At 47.1% G+C, this 16,237-nt stretch overlaps 2 protein-coding genes across 4 annotated transcripts; both read left to right on the forward strand.

Moving 5' to 3' along the window:
• Positions 1-472: 472 nt before the first annotated feature.
• Positions 473-2,885, forward strand: LOC307227286 (alpha-1,6-mannosyl-glycoprotein 2-beta-N-acetylglucosaminyltransferase). Its single transcript, XM_079996565.1, has one exon. It carries the CDS (start codon positions 820-822, stop codon positions 2,053-2,055), a length of 1,236 nt encoding a protein of 411 aa, XP_079852691.1. The 5' UTR covers positions 473-819; the 3' UTR covers positions 2,056-2,885.
• A 374-nt stretch (positions 2,886-3,259) lies between these two features.
• Positions 3,260-15,687, forward strand: brox (BRO1 domain and CAAX motif containing). Of its 3 annotated transcripts, none has more exons than XR_013844050.1 (13): positions 3,260-3,305; positions 6,197-6,297; positions 7,038-7,144; positions 7,245-7,341; positions 7,855-7,950; positions 8,990-9,062; positions 9,138-9,243; positions 10,416-10,505; positions 10,617-10,702; positions 10,819-10,900; positions 13,691-13,834; positions 13,969-14,119; positions 14,815-15,687. XR_013844050.1 is itself a non-coding variant. In XM_079996533.1 (13 exons), exons 2-13 carry the CDS (start codon positions 6,197-6,199, stop codon positions 14,899-14,901), a joined length of 1,227 nt encoding a protein of 408 aa, XP_079852659.1. In that variant the 5' UTR covers positions 3,260-3,305; the 3' UTR covers positions 14,902-15,687. The 3 variants fall into 3 exon arrangements, 2 of the variants coding, with proteins under 2 accessions (XP_079852659.1, XP_079852660.1); XM_079996533.1 differs by having other exon boundaries at positions 13,684-13,834; XM_079996534.1 differs by having other exon boundaries at positions 3,283-3,305; positions 6,194-6,297; positions 13,684-13,834.
• Positions 15,688-16,237: the final 550 nt, after the last annotated feature.

The following is a 16,237-nucleotide window of genomic DNA, read 5'->3' on the forward strand; positions in this document are numbered from 1 at the left end:
TGTAGTTACATTGTGGTAACAGTGTGGTTACATTGTAGTAACTGTGTAGTAACAGTGTAGTTACATGTATTAACTGTAGTTACATTGTAGGAACTGTGTAGTAACAGTGTATTGACAGAGCAACAGTGTAATTACATGGTAGTAACTGTAGTTACAGTGTAGTTACATTGTAGTTACTGTGTAGTAAAAATGTATTAACAGAGCAACAGTGTAGTTAAATTCTAGTAACTGTGTAGTTACAGTGTAGTTACAATGTAGTAACTGTGTAGTAACAGTGTAGTTACAGTGTGGTTACATTGTAGTAAATGTGTAGTTAGTGTAGTTACATTGTAGTAACTGTGTAGTAACAGTGTATTAACAGAGCAACAGTGTAGTTACAGTGTAGTAAAGGTGTGGCGGTGGGGGTGGAGCTCCCGCTCGGACACGTCAGCGTCAGATGTTTTCACTTCTCTTCCTGCTTCAGACTCTGAAACACAGAGAAACTATTGATCTGATTCATGCGATTAATCAATCAGGTGGAGTGATCGATCAGGTGAAGCGGAGGAACCGGAGCAACCAGTGGAACCGCGGTGGATTCCACTCTGACAAGTTTCCAGATCGCGAACAGTGAAGAAGTTGGAGAGAAGTTGTGAACGGACCCGGGTGAAAGAAGGTTCTCCCGGTTCTGGTGAGGAGCAGGAGGAAGGTTCTCCCGGTTCTGGTGAGGAGCAGGAGGAAGGTTCTCTTGATTCTGGTAAGGAGCAGGAGCTGTGGACGGTGTTCGGATGAACCGGAGCTTCCCGCTTCCCACGTCCCGTTCTGTTCCGTGACACGGTGACGATGCGGCTCCGGCTCCTGAGGAGGAAGCTTCTGGTCTTGGCCCTGGTCCTGTCCTTCCTCCTGGTCACTCTGCTGCTCTTCTTCGTCTCCTCCGACACCGACACCGGGCTGGACAGCGCGTCGGACGGTCCCGGTGACACTGGGAGCTTCCAGTACGCTCCGGTCCCTGAACTGAGCAGGTCCGTGTACAGCGCCAACTACCGGCAGCAGGTCCTGAACGCGGATAGCTTTCCAGGAGATCCGCAGCTGGTGCTGGTGGTGCAGGTCCACAACAGACCGGACTACCTCAAGATGCTCATCAGGTCCCTGCAGAACGCTGCAGAGGTCCACAGCTTCCTACTGGTCTTCAGCCACGACCACTTCTCAGAGGAGATCAGTGCCATTGTGCAAAGCATCACCTTCTGCAAGGTCCTGCAGATCTACTTCCCCTTCAGCACCCAGCTGTATCCCGGGGCCTTCCCAGGAAAGGACCCCGGGGACTGTGCCCGGGACCTCCCGAAGGAGGAGGCTCTGAGGACAGGCTGTCTGAACGCAGAGCACCCGGACTCCTACGGCCACTACCGGGAGGCGTCCATCACCCAGACCAAGCACCACTGGTGGTGGAAGCTGCACTTTGTGTGGGAGCGCCTGCTGGCCATGCAGGGCTACAGTGGCTTTGCTGTCTTCCTGGAGGAGGACAACTACGTTCTACCCGACTTTTACCATCTCTACAAAGCCATGGTGGAGTTCAGGAAAAGCGGCTGCCCCGACTGCGACGTGCTGGCATTGGGGAACCACGACGCACTAAATGATTTCACCAAGATGGCCGACAAGGTGCTGACCGCCAGCTGGATGTCCACCAAGCACAACATGGGCATGGCCATCTCCAGGGAGGTGTACTACAAGCTGATGGGCTGCAACAAGGACTTTTGCACCTACGATGACTACAACTGGGACTGGACTCTGCAGCATCTGTCTGGGTCCTGCATCTCCAAGCCCCTCAAGGTGCTGGTGGCCCAGGGCTCCAGGGTCCTGCACACCGGGGACTGCGGGCTCCACCAGAAGGAGGCCTGCAGGCCCGAGTGGGCCGCCCGTAGGGTGGAGGAGTCCCTTCAGAAGGCCAGGGAAGGCCTATTCCCATCCTCCCTGGTCCTCAGCGGCTCGGAACCCGTGGAACACAAGGCCCACATGAAGAACGGGGGCTGGGGGGATGTCCGGGACCATGTCCTGTGTAAGAACTACGCCAGACGCCTCTGAGGTCCGAGTCCGACATGGGGACCAAATCGTCCCAGCTTCCAAGTGTAAGGTCTTCACGTGGTTTCAAAGGGTTTAAGGCCTTTTAAACCAAAGCTTCAGTGACTTGCTGCCAAAGCCCTTGTTTTTGTGCGTGTGTGTGTGTGTGTGTGTGTGTGCGTGCGTGCATGCGTGCGTGCATGTGTGTGCGTGTGATAGTAGAACTTGTGCACATGTAATGTACAGATTTATTTGTGATGAAAAGAAAGACAATCTCCACCTTACTGAAGCAGCAGTTTGGACTAGGTACTGCTATTAGTAACCAGTTACTACTTTCAAGTTACCGAGAAAGTAGTAACTGTTTACTGAATGTAAAGCTCAGTGTGGAAAGGACAGAAATGACTGAATATGTTTATTTGTAGGGATTAAAGGTTGTTTAGATGGAGTTGTTTATCTTGTGCTCCAATCTTTAAACTCGGTCAATCATCTACTAACTCCAGCAGTTCCACCATTTAACAGGTGATTTAACCTTCTGGTGACACCTTTTAGAATCAGAGCAACCTTCCCCAAAACACCTTTCACACACAGCTGCTGTGAGCAGTGCAACCAGCTGGTCAGGGTGTAGCTGGCATGGTGAAGGGTTGTTGGAGCCGGCTGAAGTGGGGTCACTGTTTGTAGTTTTAATTTTGTCTGGTTCAAGTGGATGCACTGAGGACCGTGCAGTGGATTGTGGGTAATTCAATGCTTTCTTGTTTCTCGTGTTTGTGTGCAGAATAAAAGCAAACATGGTTTTCTTTATCACTTGAAATGTCTTTTCACAGCTTTTAAAAAAGTGAAAAAAAATGGGACAATAAAAAGGGTTCATTTTCAGTCCGTCTCATCAGTTCCTTAATACAGTAATAATCATACTAATACTACTTATTATTATTATCATTATTTTAAATAATTATAATGCTTATCATTAATATATGATATTATGTAATAATAATAATAATAATAATAATAATAATAATGATAATAATTATAATAATAATAATACAAATATTTATAATCATTAACATTTTATGTAATTATAATAACTGATTGGACCGGAGTCACCTGACGATATACCGCCCTGTCATTGGCCAGCGGAGTCAACTGACTAAATACTGCGCTGTCTTTGGTCGTCTACGTCATAGGGGAGTCAGATGACCAAATCCTGCTCTCTCATTGGTTCGGGTGTAGAGTGTATTTATTTCCGGAAGTGTCCTGTTGTCAGTCGCCCCGTCAGAGCTGTGAGTTTATTTTGATCTCTTCATGTTGTTTGATTTGAATGAGTGCAGGCATGTTGTTATATTAATATATATCCTTTATTTAAGCATTTTAACGTTATTCATGTGTCATGTGTACTGAATCCATGGTGTTTCCGTTTCCCCTCCTCCTCCTTACGTAATGCAGCTAGCTTAGCATGTTAGCACAAAACAGCATCTCCATGAATCCCGCTGGGTCTGTCTGCATACAGCACAGCGTTCGGATTTCAAAAGAAAAGTTTCAAGACTTTTATTTTGAAATGTTTAAAAGCGCTGTTGTGGTTTGTCTGAGAACACGCCCACATTGCATCACGTGACGCCATCGGTCAGACGAAAGCGACTGATCAATTAGTACATCTGTCACATGACCCTGTAATGCCAAGTTGAGAGGGTGGAGGACAGAGGGTGGAGAGAGCGAGAGAGAGGGTGGAGGAGAGAGAGAGGGTGGAGGACAGAGTGAGAGAGAGAGAGTAGAGGAGAGAGTGAGGGAGAGAGAGTAGAGGAGAGAGGGGTGGAGGAGAGAGAGAGAGGGTGGAGGAGAGAGGGTGGAGAGAGCGAGAGAGAGGGTGGAGGACAGAGAGAGGGTGGAGGACAGAGTGAGAGAGAGAGAGTAGAGTAGAGGAGAGAGTGAGGGAGAGAGAGTAGAGGAGAGAGGGGTGGAGGAGGTTGTACCGAGAGAGATGGAACTGGAATGATAGAAAAGAGAGAACAGCAGCAGGTGAGAGGGAGGGGTGAGGATCCTGCTGGGTCCTGCTCGCCCACGGGTTAGTCACATGACAAAATATGACAAAAAGCTATGGAATTCTTAAATGTTCAAGTTTATAAAACAACTTTATATCGACATCAAAAGGCTGTGCAACATGTAGATTAGATGCAAGAAACTTATGAACTTTACAAATGGAGTCACGGTCCCTAAAGCAGCTCATTCTGGGAAGCAATCAGTTAGTTACTAGGGCTGCAGGAACAAAATTCAAATATAATTCGAATATATGAAAATATCAACATTGGAATGCTAAAATTGCCATGTGGTTGTGTATTTATTTTATATAAATTAGTTACTGATTGTAAATTCTTTGGCCGACATTGTGTGAATGCACATTAGAGAGAAATATTCCTGGTAACAGGGTGTGAAGTGGGCGTTGTGTCTCCCTCTCCTCCGGCGCTTCTCTCTGTGTATAAGGGAAACCGCCTTTGACCAGAATGTCCAGTTATTCCAAAGATGTGGTGATGAAAGTGGTAAATGAACCCAACCGTCACCGACGGAATGTCCTCTATTGCAGAGGTTCCCAACGTCTGGCTTTTTTCAGCCGTGATCTGCTCCACAGCAGAGCAGCGGCAGGAAACGGGACAAAATTTAATACATCTAGAGTTTTTACTTGCTTTGTTTGGAGAAAATAAAGCTCTGATCAGAGCTGTGGAACAGTGTGTAACACCAGCACACTACATTTGAATATTAAAAATTGTAATATATTCCAATATTAAAAATTATAAAGAATACAAATTTGAATATGATGATAGAGGAATATCGCAGCCCTAGTTACCAGTATCAGTTGAATATCTGATTATCCAACTAACTGTACTGTCTGTACTGGAACTGACTGCTTCTGGTTTTAACCCTTCAGTAACAGATATAATAATAATAATGACTATAATACAGGTACTCCTCACTTAATGACAGAGCTCATTTCCTAGCACCAGGTCGTTAAGCAAATTGGTTGATAACATTTACATTTACATTTAGTCATTTAGCAGACGCTTTTATCCAAAGCGACTTACAAGGGAGAATAACATTCAAGCTACATTGCGACAGAGAATAGTGTAACAACAACATTCGTGTAACAATAAATACTGCAAGGTGGTGCTAAGTAATTGTAGGTTAGGACAGGAGGTCCTCACTGAAGAGCTGGGTCAGAGAGGGAGGACAGAGAGGGAGGTCCCCGCTCTGGTCATTTTTGGCAGCTCGTTCCACCAACGTGGAACTACAAATGAGAATAGCCTGGATTGCCGTGGCTGTATGGCCGGCAGAGCCAGGCGACGCTCATTTGACGAGCGCAGCAATGAGGACCCGTGTTATTTCACGATAAGGGGGCGTGGCTGGTATAGTGTATATAAAGAAAGAAACAGTCTTTAATTGTCACACGACACTCCACAACACATGCTTGCACACACACACACATGCACATGCTTGATGGTGGCCGGTGAAATGGCTCCTCTGCTTTTGACCCATCCTGGCTTGTCCTTCCTCCGGGGGCACAGCCAGGAGCAGTGGGCAGCGTACGTGGACGCGCCCGGGGACCAGGTGATAAGTGTCCATCGCTGGTCAGACGATTATGGGTGCATGTTTTTGGTGGGGGTCCTTACTGACGTGAGGTGGAGGAAACCCCATGTGAACACGGGGAGAACATGCAAACTCCACACAGAAAGGCTCCTGTTTTTGGAAGATAACCCGCCGGAGCACGGTGCCAACAGCGCCCCAGGCGGGAATCGAACCCAGGACCTTCTTGCTGTGAGGCAGCAATGCACTGCGCCACCGTGCCACCGTGCATATATATATATATATAAAGTGTATATAGCAGATATATCGGTATATAGTATAGTGTATGTAGTATATATTGTGAATGTAGTATATATAGTGTATATATAGTATATAGTATATATTGTGTATGTAGTATATATAGTGTATATAGTATATATAGTGTATATAGTATATAAAGTATATATAGTGTATATAATATATAAAGGGTGATGAAATGCTTGGTATTGTACACAGTGTACAATACATACTGGTCAGAGAGCTGGTTGTCAGTCGGTTGTTAAGTGTACCTGTACATACAGTACCTGTATATAAAATGTAATTAAACCTTTCTTTCCAGCAGATGGCTCACTGGTTCCACAGAAACCCTCTGAAGGCCACAGCACCAGTTTCCTTCAACCTGTACGGAGTGGCCAGCACGCCGGCCGCCAACAAGATCTGCAAGTAGGATCTGGGAAAAGTGCTGGGAGTAGCTAGGGACAGTGGTGGGAGAAGCTGGGAAGAGTGGTGGGGAAAATCTGAGTGGTGGGAGGAGCTGGGAACAATGGTCAGAGGTGCTGAAAACAGTGATGGGAGGAGCTGGGAAGAGTGGTGCGGGGACATGGGAGCAGTGGTGAGAAAAAATGGGAACAGTGGTGGGAGGAGCTGAAAACTGTGATAGGAGTAGCTGGGAACAGTGGTGGGAGGAGCTGGGAACAGTGGTGGGAGATGCTGGGAACAGTAGTGAGAGGAGCTGGGAACAGTGGTGGAAGAACCTGGAAACAGTGGTGGGAGGAGCTAGGATGAGTGGTGGGAGGAGCAAGGAACAGTGGTGGGAGGAGCTGGGAACAGTGAAGGGAAGAGCTGGCTAGAGTGGTGCAGGGGCATGGGAGCAGTGGTGGGAAGAGCGGGAAAAACTTGTGGGAACAGTGATAGGAGTACCTGGAAACAGTGGTGGAAGGAGCTAGGAACAGTGGTGGGAGGAGCTGGAAAGAGTGGTGGGAGGAGCTGGGAGGAGTTAGAACCGGCAATGGGAGGAGCTGGGACAATGACGGTGAATCAGATCTAATCAATAGAAATATTGATAGGATTGGATCAGAGTGTGAACATTATGTGTGTATTCTGTGTTATTATCAGTGTGTATTCTGTGTTATTAACAGTGTGTATTGTTGTTTTTAACAGTGTGTATTGTGTGTTTTTAACAGTGAGCTGAGGACCGCTCGTGCACATCTCCTGGAGATGTTCACGGATGTCACGTGCACGCCCGAGCTCATGAAGAACGCCAGCGACGCCTACTTCTGCCTCCTGCAGGGTGTGTCTACTTTCGTCTTCTCTTTCTTCTTCTACTCTCCCTCCTGCAGGTTGTGTCTTCTCTTTCTTCTTCTTTTCATCTTTCTTTTTGTTCTCTCCAGGCTTCATCTCCTCCCTGGACGGAACATCTCAGGAGAACAAGCTGAGGTTCATTCAAAACTTCAAGTGGACCGACACCCTGCAGGGCAACAGCCCCAGGTACTGCCCCCCGCACGACCCCCCCACTGACCCCACACTGACCCCAAACTGCCCCCCACTGACCACACTGACCCACACTGACCCCGGGTGACACCACATTGACCCCCACTGCCCCCATTGATCCCACACTGACCCCCACTGACCCGAGTGACCCCACACTGAACCCCATTGACCCCACACTGACCCACACTGACCCTACACTGACCTCACACTGAACAAACTGACACCACACTGACCACATTGACCCGACACTAACCTCTTACTGAACTCATTGACCCTAAACTGAACCCACACTGACCACATTGACCTCACACTGACCACCTTGACCCCACACTGACCCACACTGACCTCACACTGAACTCATTAACCCCACACTGACCACATTGACCCCACAGTGACCTCACACTGAACTCATTGACCCCACATTGACCCCATACTGACCTCACACTGAACTCATTGACCCCACACTGACCCCCTCCTGAGTGAACTGAGTGTCCTGTGTGTGCTCCACAGCTCCCAGCAGGACGCCGTCTTCGAGTTGGTCTCCATGGCCTTCAACGTTGCCGTGTGGCACAGCAAGTTCTCCTGCAGACTGGCCGGGAAGGAGAAGTATGCTCTACTACTACTGCTGCTACTACTACTACTACTACTACTACTACTACTACTACTACTACTACTACTTCAGTACTACTACACTACTGCTACACTAATACTATACTACTACTACTACACTACAATTACCCTACTACTACTACACTACTACTACACTTTTACACAACTACTAATACTACTACTACCACAATCACAATCACTACCCCCACTACCACTACTACTACACTACTACTCCTACTACAACTACTACACTACCACTACTACAATTCTTCACTACTACTACTACACTACTTCACTACAACTACACTACTTCACTGCTACTACTACACTACTACTACTACTACACTACTTCACTAGTACTACACACAAGTTCTCTTCCAGACTGACAGGGTAGGAGAAGTACGCTATACTACTATTACTACACTACTACTACTACTACTACTACACCACTACACACAAGCTACCTCTAGTTAGTAAAGTGGCCTCTAGTTTGTGAAACTGCCTCTAGTTATTCAAATTACCTCTAGTTAGTGAAGCTGCCTGTAGTTAATGAAGCTTCGTCTTGTTTGTGAAGCTACCTCTAGTTAGTGAAGCTGCCTGTAATTAATAAAGCTTCGTCTTTCAAGATTCAAGATTCAAGATTCAAGATTTTTTATTTGTCACATACATATACATACTTTCATACATATATGCAGTGAAATGTAATGCAACGCACCCGGTGATAGCACACAATATGTCCTAGGAAAAAATAAAAAATAAAATAAAAAGTAGAAAATTCCTTTCTAATAGACCGACTAACTGACTCCTAAAACGTAATACAGTAAGTGGAATACTTATAGAATAAGATAAAAATATATAGAATAAGATACAATAAAAATAAAGTCTTGTTTGTGAAGCTACCTCTAGTTAGTGAAGCTACCTCTAGTTTGTGAAACTGCATCTAGTTAGTGAAGCTGCCTGTAGTTAGTAAAGCTACCTCTAGTTAGTGAAGCTACCTCTTGTCAGTGAAACTAATCAGTCCAGTTGTTCTCTCCAGCATCACAGAAGATGAAGCGAAGGATGTGCACCGCAGCTTGAAGGTAGCTGCTGGGATCTTCAAGCACATCAAGGTAAGTCACTCTCTCCTCTGCCGATCAATAGCTGTGATCGGGGTGTGAAGGATTAATACTGTGTGTTGTGTGCAGGAGGTCCACCTGCCCCGCCTCATCACTCCAGCTGAGAAGGGCCGAGACCTGGAGCCCCGGGTCCTGGACGCCTACATGATCCAGAGCCAGGCCGAGGCTCAGGAGGGTACCAGCCTTTTGTTGCTACAAAGACACATTCTTTGTTTCTCCTAATTACTTCCCTCTTTCCCCTCTCTCCATCAATCATTCATCCGTCATCCCTCCCTCTATCAATCCATCCATCCTTCCATCTATCCATCCACCTATCCATCATCCTTCCATCCGTGGAGGGAAGAAGGAACTAGAATATAGAAATAGTTTTTCATTTTCATGTTTGTGCTCCCACTGTAGTAAACAGGGAGCTTTGCTTCAGGACCAAGCAGGAGGTACACTTAAAAAGACGTTAGAACAAAAGACATTAGATCCACCGGAGAACATGTCCCAGAACACTGTCAGCAGGATAATCAATAGGAACTCAATGAGAACTCAGTAAGAGCTTGGTAAGAACTGGATAGGAATTAGATAAGAACTCCATAAGAACTCGGTGAAAAAAGCGCAAACTCGACAGTGAGAGGAGGTGGGCGCGGCTTTACTTTCAATAAAGATGAAAACAATAAAATCAAAAAAAAAAACAATCCACTGTCCAGATGCAAGTTGGAACGCCCCTTAGTTGGGTTTAAAATGTTCTTATCATACAAGTAGAAACAAACTAAAACAATAGATGTCAAATAAAAACACAGTAGAACCAGAACACGGGAACCAAATGGGAGGTGTGGTGCACGAGAAAGAAACACTGATCACATTCAGCTACAGATTTAATTTGAGTAGTTTATATTTTAAAATATAACATTCGGAGCACGTTTTAAATGTAAATATAAAACATGCTCCGAATATTGCGGCTCCAGATAAAACAAGCCCGGGAAAAGGAGGGGGTTAAATGACCCGGAAAGGGAGGTTGAAGTCCGGCCTCTGCCATGACGCAACAGCATTTGGACCAATCATGACAAGGGAGCTCTCAGCACCAGAGAAGATAAAAGACAATGTTCACCTCTGGGGCTCGCACCGAGAACACGGCAAGAACCCAGATCACCACATCAGCTTGTTCTCATCTTGTTCTGAACATGTCTTTTTGGTCCAAAACGGCGACTTCCTTTTTAGTGCACCTCCAACTTCAGCTTTCAGCCTCAACAACTCAATCCAATTTAATCTGTTCTCCCTCACTCCCCCACCCCCTGCCCCCCTCTCTCTCTCTCTTCTTCCCTCTCTATCTCTCACCCTCTCCCTCACCCCCACCCCCAGTGACCATTGCCCGGGCCATAGAGCTGAAGCACAGCGCTGCTCTGATTGCTGCTCTGAGCTACGAGACAGCCAACTTCTACCAGAGAGCAGGTCAGGGTTATTGATCTCTACAGTGATGATTAATGATGATTGATCGACGGCTGTATGACGTACGTGTGTGTGTGTGTGTGTGTGTGTGTGTGTGTGTGTGTGCGTGCGCAGACCACTCCCTCAACACCTTGGACCCAGAATGCAGCAGCAAATGGAGGAAGTACCTGCAGCTCAAGCAGCATTTCTACATGGCTTATGTAAGAAGAAAAAAACCCTGACCCCTCCCCTATCCTCATCACACCCTGACCCCACCTCCACTCCACCTCCCCACCTTTCCCTTAACTCTATCTGACTTGACTGTTTATGTCTGCAGGCCTTCTGTTACCATGGAAACACTCTGCTGGCCAGTGACAAGTGTGGAGAGGCCATCAGGTCTCTACAGGAAGCTGAGAAGTGTAAGAAATACAACACCTGGGTACAACTGTAGTACACACACCATGACTATTACTGTAAAGCAACACTGCATTTAATCTGTGTTTGGGACAAAGCAGTTGTGGAAGCCTCTGCCCACAGGTACAGGTTTAGGGAGGGAGACAGAGTCTTCCTGGCACCGGGTCGCCTACATGGCAAGAGTTTTTATTAAAACGCGGAACAGAAAGGCTCATAGGCCAAAAGGATGAATAATAAACAATAATAATAATCAGTCTGGGCATTGGAGGAATGATGCTTCACTCTGGTTCCTGGTCAGCTGTTGAGCCCTGTGTGCCAATCCCCCTATGCAAGACAAACATTAAGAAAACGTTCTGCCCCGGATCAGACCAATCAGTGCTGCAGAGGTGCTGATTCGGCAGATTCTGGGCAGCTGTGCGGGAAGGAAGCCACGCTGCTGTCTGCAGCCACGGCTTAACCATGCCCCATGGTCGGCCACATACCTCCAACGCCCGACTTAGACCAGGGAGCAGTCTGGCCGACGGCAAAAAGTCGGGTATGAACCTCCTAACCCTAACCCTCCCTCGTGGTCTTGGGTCTTGGCATGTTCATGACCGCAACAGTTTTATCAAGCTGGGGTCGGACAAGGCCTTCACCCAAATGGTACCCCAGATACCGTACCTCCTACCGTCCCAGGACACTCTTCTTTCGGTTGGCAGTGAGCCCTGCCCGCCTCAGGAACTCAAGCACTGCGCTCACATGCTACATATGCCCCTCCCAGGTGTTGCTGTACAAAAATGGCTGGGGCGCCGAACAACCCGAATGGAAGTGTGCGAAAGTGGTACAACCAGAACCGAGTGGAGAACGCCAACTTTTCCTTGTACTCCTGAGACAAGGGAATCTGCCAGTAGCCCTTGGTTAAACCCAGTGTTGTGAAAAAATGAGCTGTACTTAACCGGTCGACGAACCTCTTGACCGGTTAGGTACGGCGTCAAACTTTGACACCACGTTCCCCTTTCGGTACTCTATGGAGAACTGGACCCGCCCATCAGTCTTACCCACCAGCACGATGAGGCTAGACCATTCACTCGTGGACTCCTCTATCACCATAATGTCCAGCATGGCATCTAATTCCGCCTGCACAATCTTGCGTTTATGTTCTGCAGGCGATACACCCGAGAGCGCACCTTCACCCCTGGGGTCATCTCTACATGGTGGTGTATGAGGGACGTGAGGCCTGGCAGGGAGGAGAAAACATCAGGGAATCAACACTGAAGGGGCCACATCCACCCTCTGAGACGGAGAGAGATGGTCACTTAACAGGGCTGCGGTACGATCGGCCGCTTCTTGAACCTCCGGCCCCAACTCATCCCGCTCAATGACTGGCATGACCAGAGCCAGGGACGCCCCCTCCCTTCATTCTTTTAAGCGGTTGAGGTGATAAGTCTGCTTCGCCGCCTGCGTGTCAGACTGTTCGACCTCATAATTGACCTCTCCTTTTGTGTGACCACAAAATGCCCCTGCCATTTTGAGAGCAATTTAGAGCTGGACGTAGGGAGTAACCCCTTGTCTCCTGGTGCGAATTGTCTGAGCCAAGCCTCCCTGTCATTTAACCGGCGCTAAAGTTCCTGAGCGTGCTCTTGCACTGCCTCATCCCTGTGGAGCGTGTGCCTCCAGGAGACAATGGTGTGGCCTGGTGGCCACCAGGCCCTTGCAGGCGGTGCAGGCTGAGGACTGGTCCGGTCCTCCCAGGAGACGGAGGAGAGGGAAACCCTGCGCCAGGGACTGGGAGATTTACTGCCTGCAGCGGTTCCACCCCATCCCCCCAGCAGCCTACTCTGGAGAGGCGCTTCCGCAGCCGGCGGATCGGTTCCGGGGCGCCTATCTTTCTGCGTTCTGCCCCTCCAGAGTCCTGTTCAGGCGCCACTTGTGGGAGTCTCTACCCACAGGTACAGGCTTAGGGAGGGAGACGGAGTCTTTCTGGCACTGGGTTACCGAAATGACGAGAGTTTTTATTGAAGCACCCGTAAAGTGAAAATAATATTGTGATCTGTATGTTTGTCACACCAAAGAACAATGTGTTATTAGCCACCCAACCAAATTTGAATGACTGAATGTTTGAAAATTGCCAAGTGTATAAAATGAGGTTTCAAAAGCCAGAAAAAATAGCCAGTACTCTCTGCTCTAATACCCTGGGGGCTTGTCTGCTGAAGACGCTGAAACCAGGCCCAATCACGGTGTAATAATATATAAACGTTTAAATGTTCTGCTGAACCCAGTCCTGTGTCTGTAGTTGCTTACCTCAAAGCGCCGCTGTCTGGCCGTGGGACTTCCAGCTCTCTGGTGCTCCCTGCTGGCTCCAACACAGGCCAGGTCAGGGCTGTTCGGCTTCCTGGCATGCAGCTAATGCTAAAGTAAAGAAATGTCGCACCGTGCGGGTAATGGGATGGTTCTTTATATCCCTGTCAGAGGGTACATCGTGGGTGCAACTGTTGGGGGGGGGGGGTGGGGGGTGAGCCACATCTCCCTGAAGATGCCTTTTACTCCAGGTGTTGTAAGTCGCTTTGGATAAAAGCGTCTGCTAAATGACTAAATGTAAATGTAAATGTAAGGTGTTCATTCCCTAGCATTTTATCCCAAACGCTGGGCTCTTAGCTTAACTTATTTCACCACTGATGCTGAGTTTCCCAAAGAGTGTGTGTGTGTGTGTGTGTGTGTGTGTGTGTGTGTGTGTGTGTGTGTGTGTGTGTGTGTGTGTGTGTGTGTGTGTGTGTGTGTGTGTGTGTGTGTGTGTGTGTGTGTGTGTTAGGTTACAGCCGCTCTGAGGCAGTTTGTAAGGAGTACCGTCAGACTCGGGGTCCAGGTACCACAGCCAGACCCTCAGAGCAGATGTTCTTCACCAGACTGGGAGTTCTGGTCAGAACTACACTGGAGAAGTGCCAGAGGGAGAACGGCTTCATGTAGGTTACACAACACAACACACACATTACACAACGCCACTTTTCTCAGAGCTCAAAGCACTGAAGGATTCTAACTCAATTCTAACTGGATCCAACTGGATCTAATGGATCCAACTGGATCTAACTGGTTCCAGATACTTCCACAAGGTTCCAGCCGAGCCCCCCCAGCTGGAGCTGAAGGCCAGTTATGGTCTGGCTGAGCCGGCTGACTTCCTGCTGCCCCCCCCCAGCGACCAGTACAGCCCTGAGGTGTACGCCGCCTTCCACCTCACGAAGGGCGACAAGGTACTGCAGTACACGCAGTGCACAGTACTACAGAAAGTACCACCCAGTACACAGTACTACAGCCATTGCATAGTACCACACATGGTACTACACAGTACACAATACTACACACAGTACTACACAATACACAGTACTACATACAGTGCACAGTACTACACACAATAATACAGATAGTAGTACACAGTACTTCACACATTGCACAGTACCACACATGGTACTACACAATACACAGTACTACACATAGTACTACACAGTACTACACACATTGCACAGTACATCACACAATACTACACAGTACTACACACAGTGCACAGTACTACACACAGTATACGCAGTCCACAGTATTACACACAGTACTACACACAGTACACAGTACTACACACAGTAGGACATCCAGTACACAGTACTACACACAGTAATACACAGTCCTCCACACAGTAGTACACACAGTACACAGTTCTATACACAGTACTACACAGTACACAGTACTACACACAGTAGTACACACTGTACACAGTACTACACACAGTAGTACACACAGTACACAGTACTACACACAGTGCACAGTACTACACACAGTACTACCAAGTACACAGTACTTACACAGTACACAGTTCTATACACAGTTCTACACAGTACACAGTACGACACACAGTAGTACATAGCACTGAACTGAATCCTGGCTGTGTTTCCAGGCCAAACCCAAACAGGAAGAGGAAGTGAAGCCTGTGAAGGAACCTGACCTGAAGCCCCAGAAAGACTCCGGCTGCAGCGTCTCCTAGACGACCACCATGTTTTATCTTCAGCTTTCAATCATCCCCATCCTGTCTCCATGGCAACCTGGAATAACTGCTGGTGGCAGCAATCATACGTTGGATCTTAAAGGTTCCTAGAACAGTGGGAAATCACACTTTTATTTTGAAGAGTTAAGGTGGTGTCTGTTTACTTCCTGTTAACCTGATCAAACCATTGATTAAACGGATTTGTCATTTCTGAAAAAATATTTATCGCAAAATAAAAGTGTCTGCCACTCAACAATCGGATCAAAACCCATCAAGTTGTTTTACTGTCTATCAGTACTGATATATACACGGTATATGAATAACTAAAGGTTAAAACTGCAGATGAGCAGCTGCTGGAGTTGAAAAGGAAACAAAATGGTCGTATGATCTGTTGTCTTTCATTTTTTTATACTAAAAGTAGCCATATTGTATTTTTTATTGAGTTTAGGAATTCTGTATTGCTGTGTAATGATAATGCTTTCAGTGGTATTTCTTTCATATTGTCCTTCATTTATTTCTCTAGTTCGAACAACCAAGATGGAGGAAGCCTTCTAAAACATTAGGACGGGATCAAGTGAATGACAGTACAATGCAAAATTAATATTAATCTGATACATCATGAATATTGTATATTTTCTACTTCAGCACGTCAGCCTTTGCACTAACGCTAGTCCAACAAGTTAATCTGTAACTAGTTGCCTCATATATCCAGGTGTTTATTATGACAAACAGTCATTATTCTCCATATATCCTTCATTTAAAATATATTCCAACAATAATAACAGGTCCACGTTTCTGTTTGAATTTGTTCTGCACCATTAGTGTGATGAAGTATGATTTTAAAACCTGATGGAACACTTCAGCTCCCCCTGCAGCCCTTCCTTGAGCCCTAACCCTCCCTGCAGCCCTCCCTTGAGCACTAGCCCTCCCTGCAGCCCTCCCTTGAGCCCTCTCTTGGGCCCTAACCCTCCCTGCAGCCCTCCCTTGAGCCCTCTCTTGGGCCCTAACCCTCCCTGCAGCCCTAACCCTCCCCAGAGCCTCCTGCAGTCCTCCCTGCAGCCCTTCCTTGAGCGCCCCCTACAGCCCTCTCTGGAGCGCCCTCTGCAACGCTCCCTGAAGCCATGAGGCACCCCTGCAGCCCTTCCTGGATCCCTGGTATGAGTAAAATGAAATATATTACATATAAAAAATATTTAAAAATAAAATATATATAAAAATGAAAAAATAAAAAAAATATGAAGATATTTATGAAAAATAACAAGAAAGAGAAGTACTTCTTCCAGTTAGGAAGTACTGTAGTACAATTACCCTGACCTGTTACTCCAGTATGAGTGAA

This window comes from Zeus faber (assembly GCF_960531495.2).
Source record: "Zeus faber genome assembly, chromosome: 2".
In the NCBI taxonomy this organism is placed as follows: domain Eukaryota; kingdom Metazoa; phylum Chordata; class Actinopteri; order Zeiformes; family Zeidae; genus Zeus; species Zeus faber.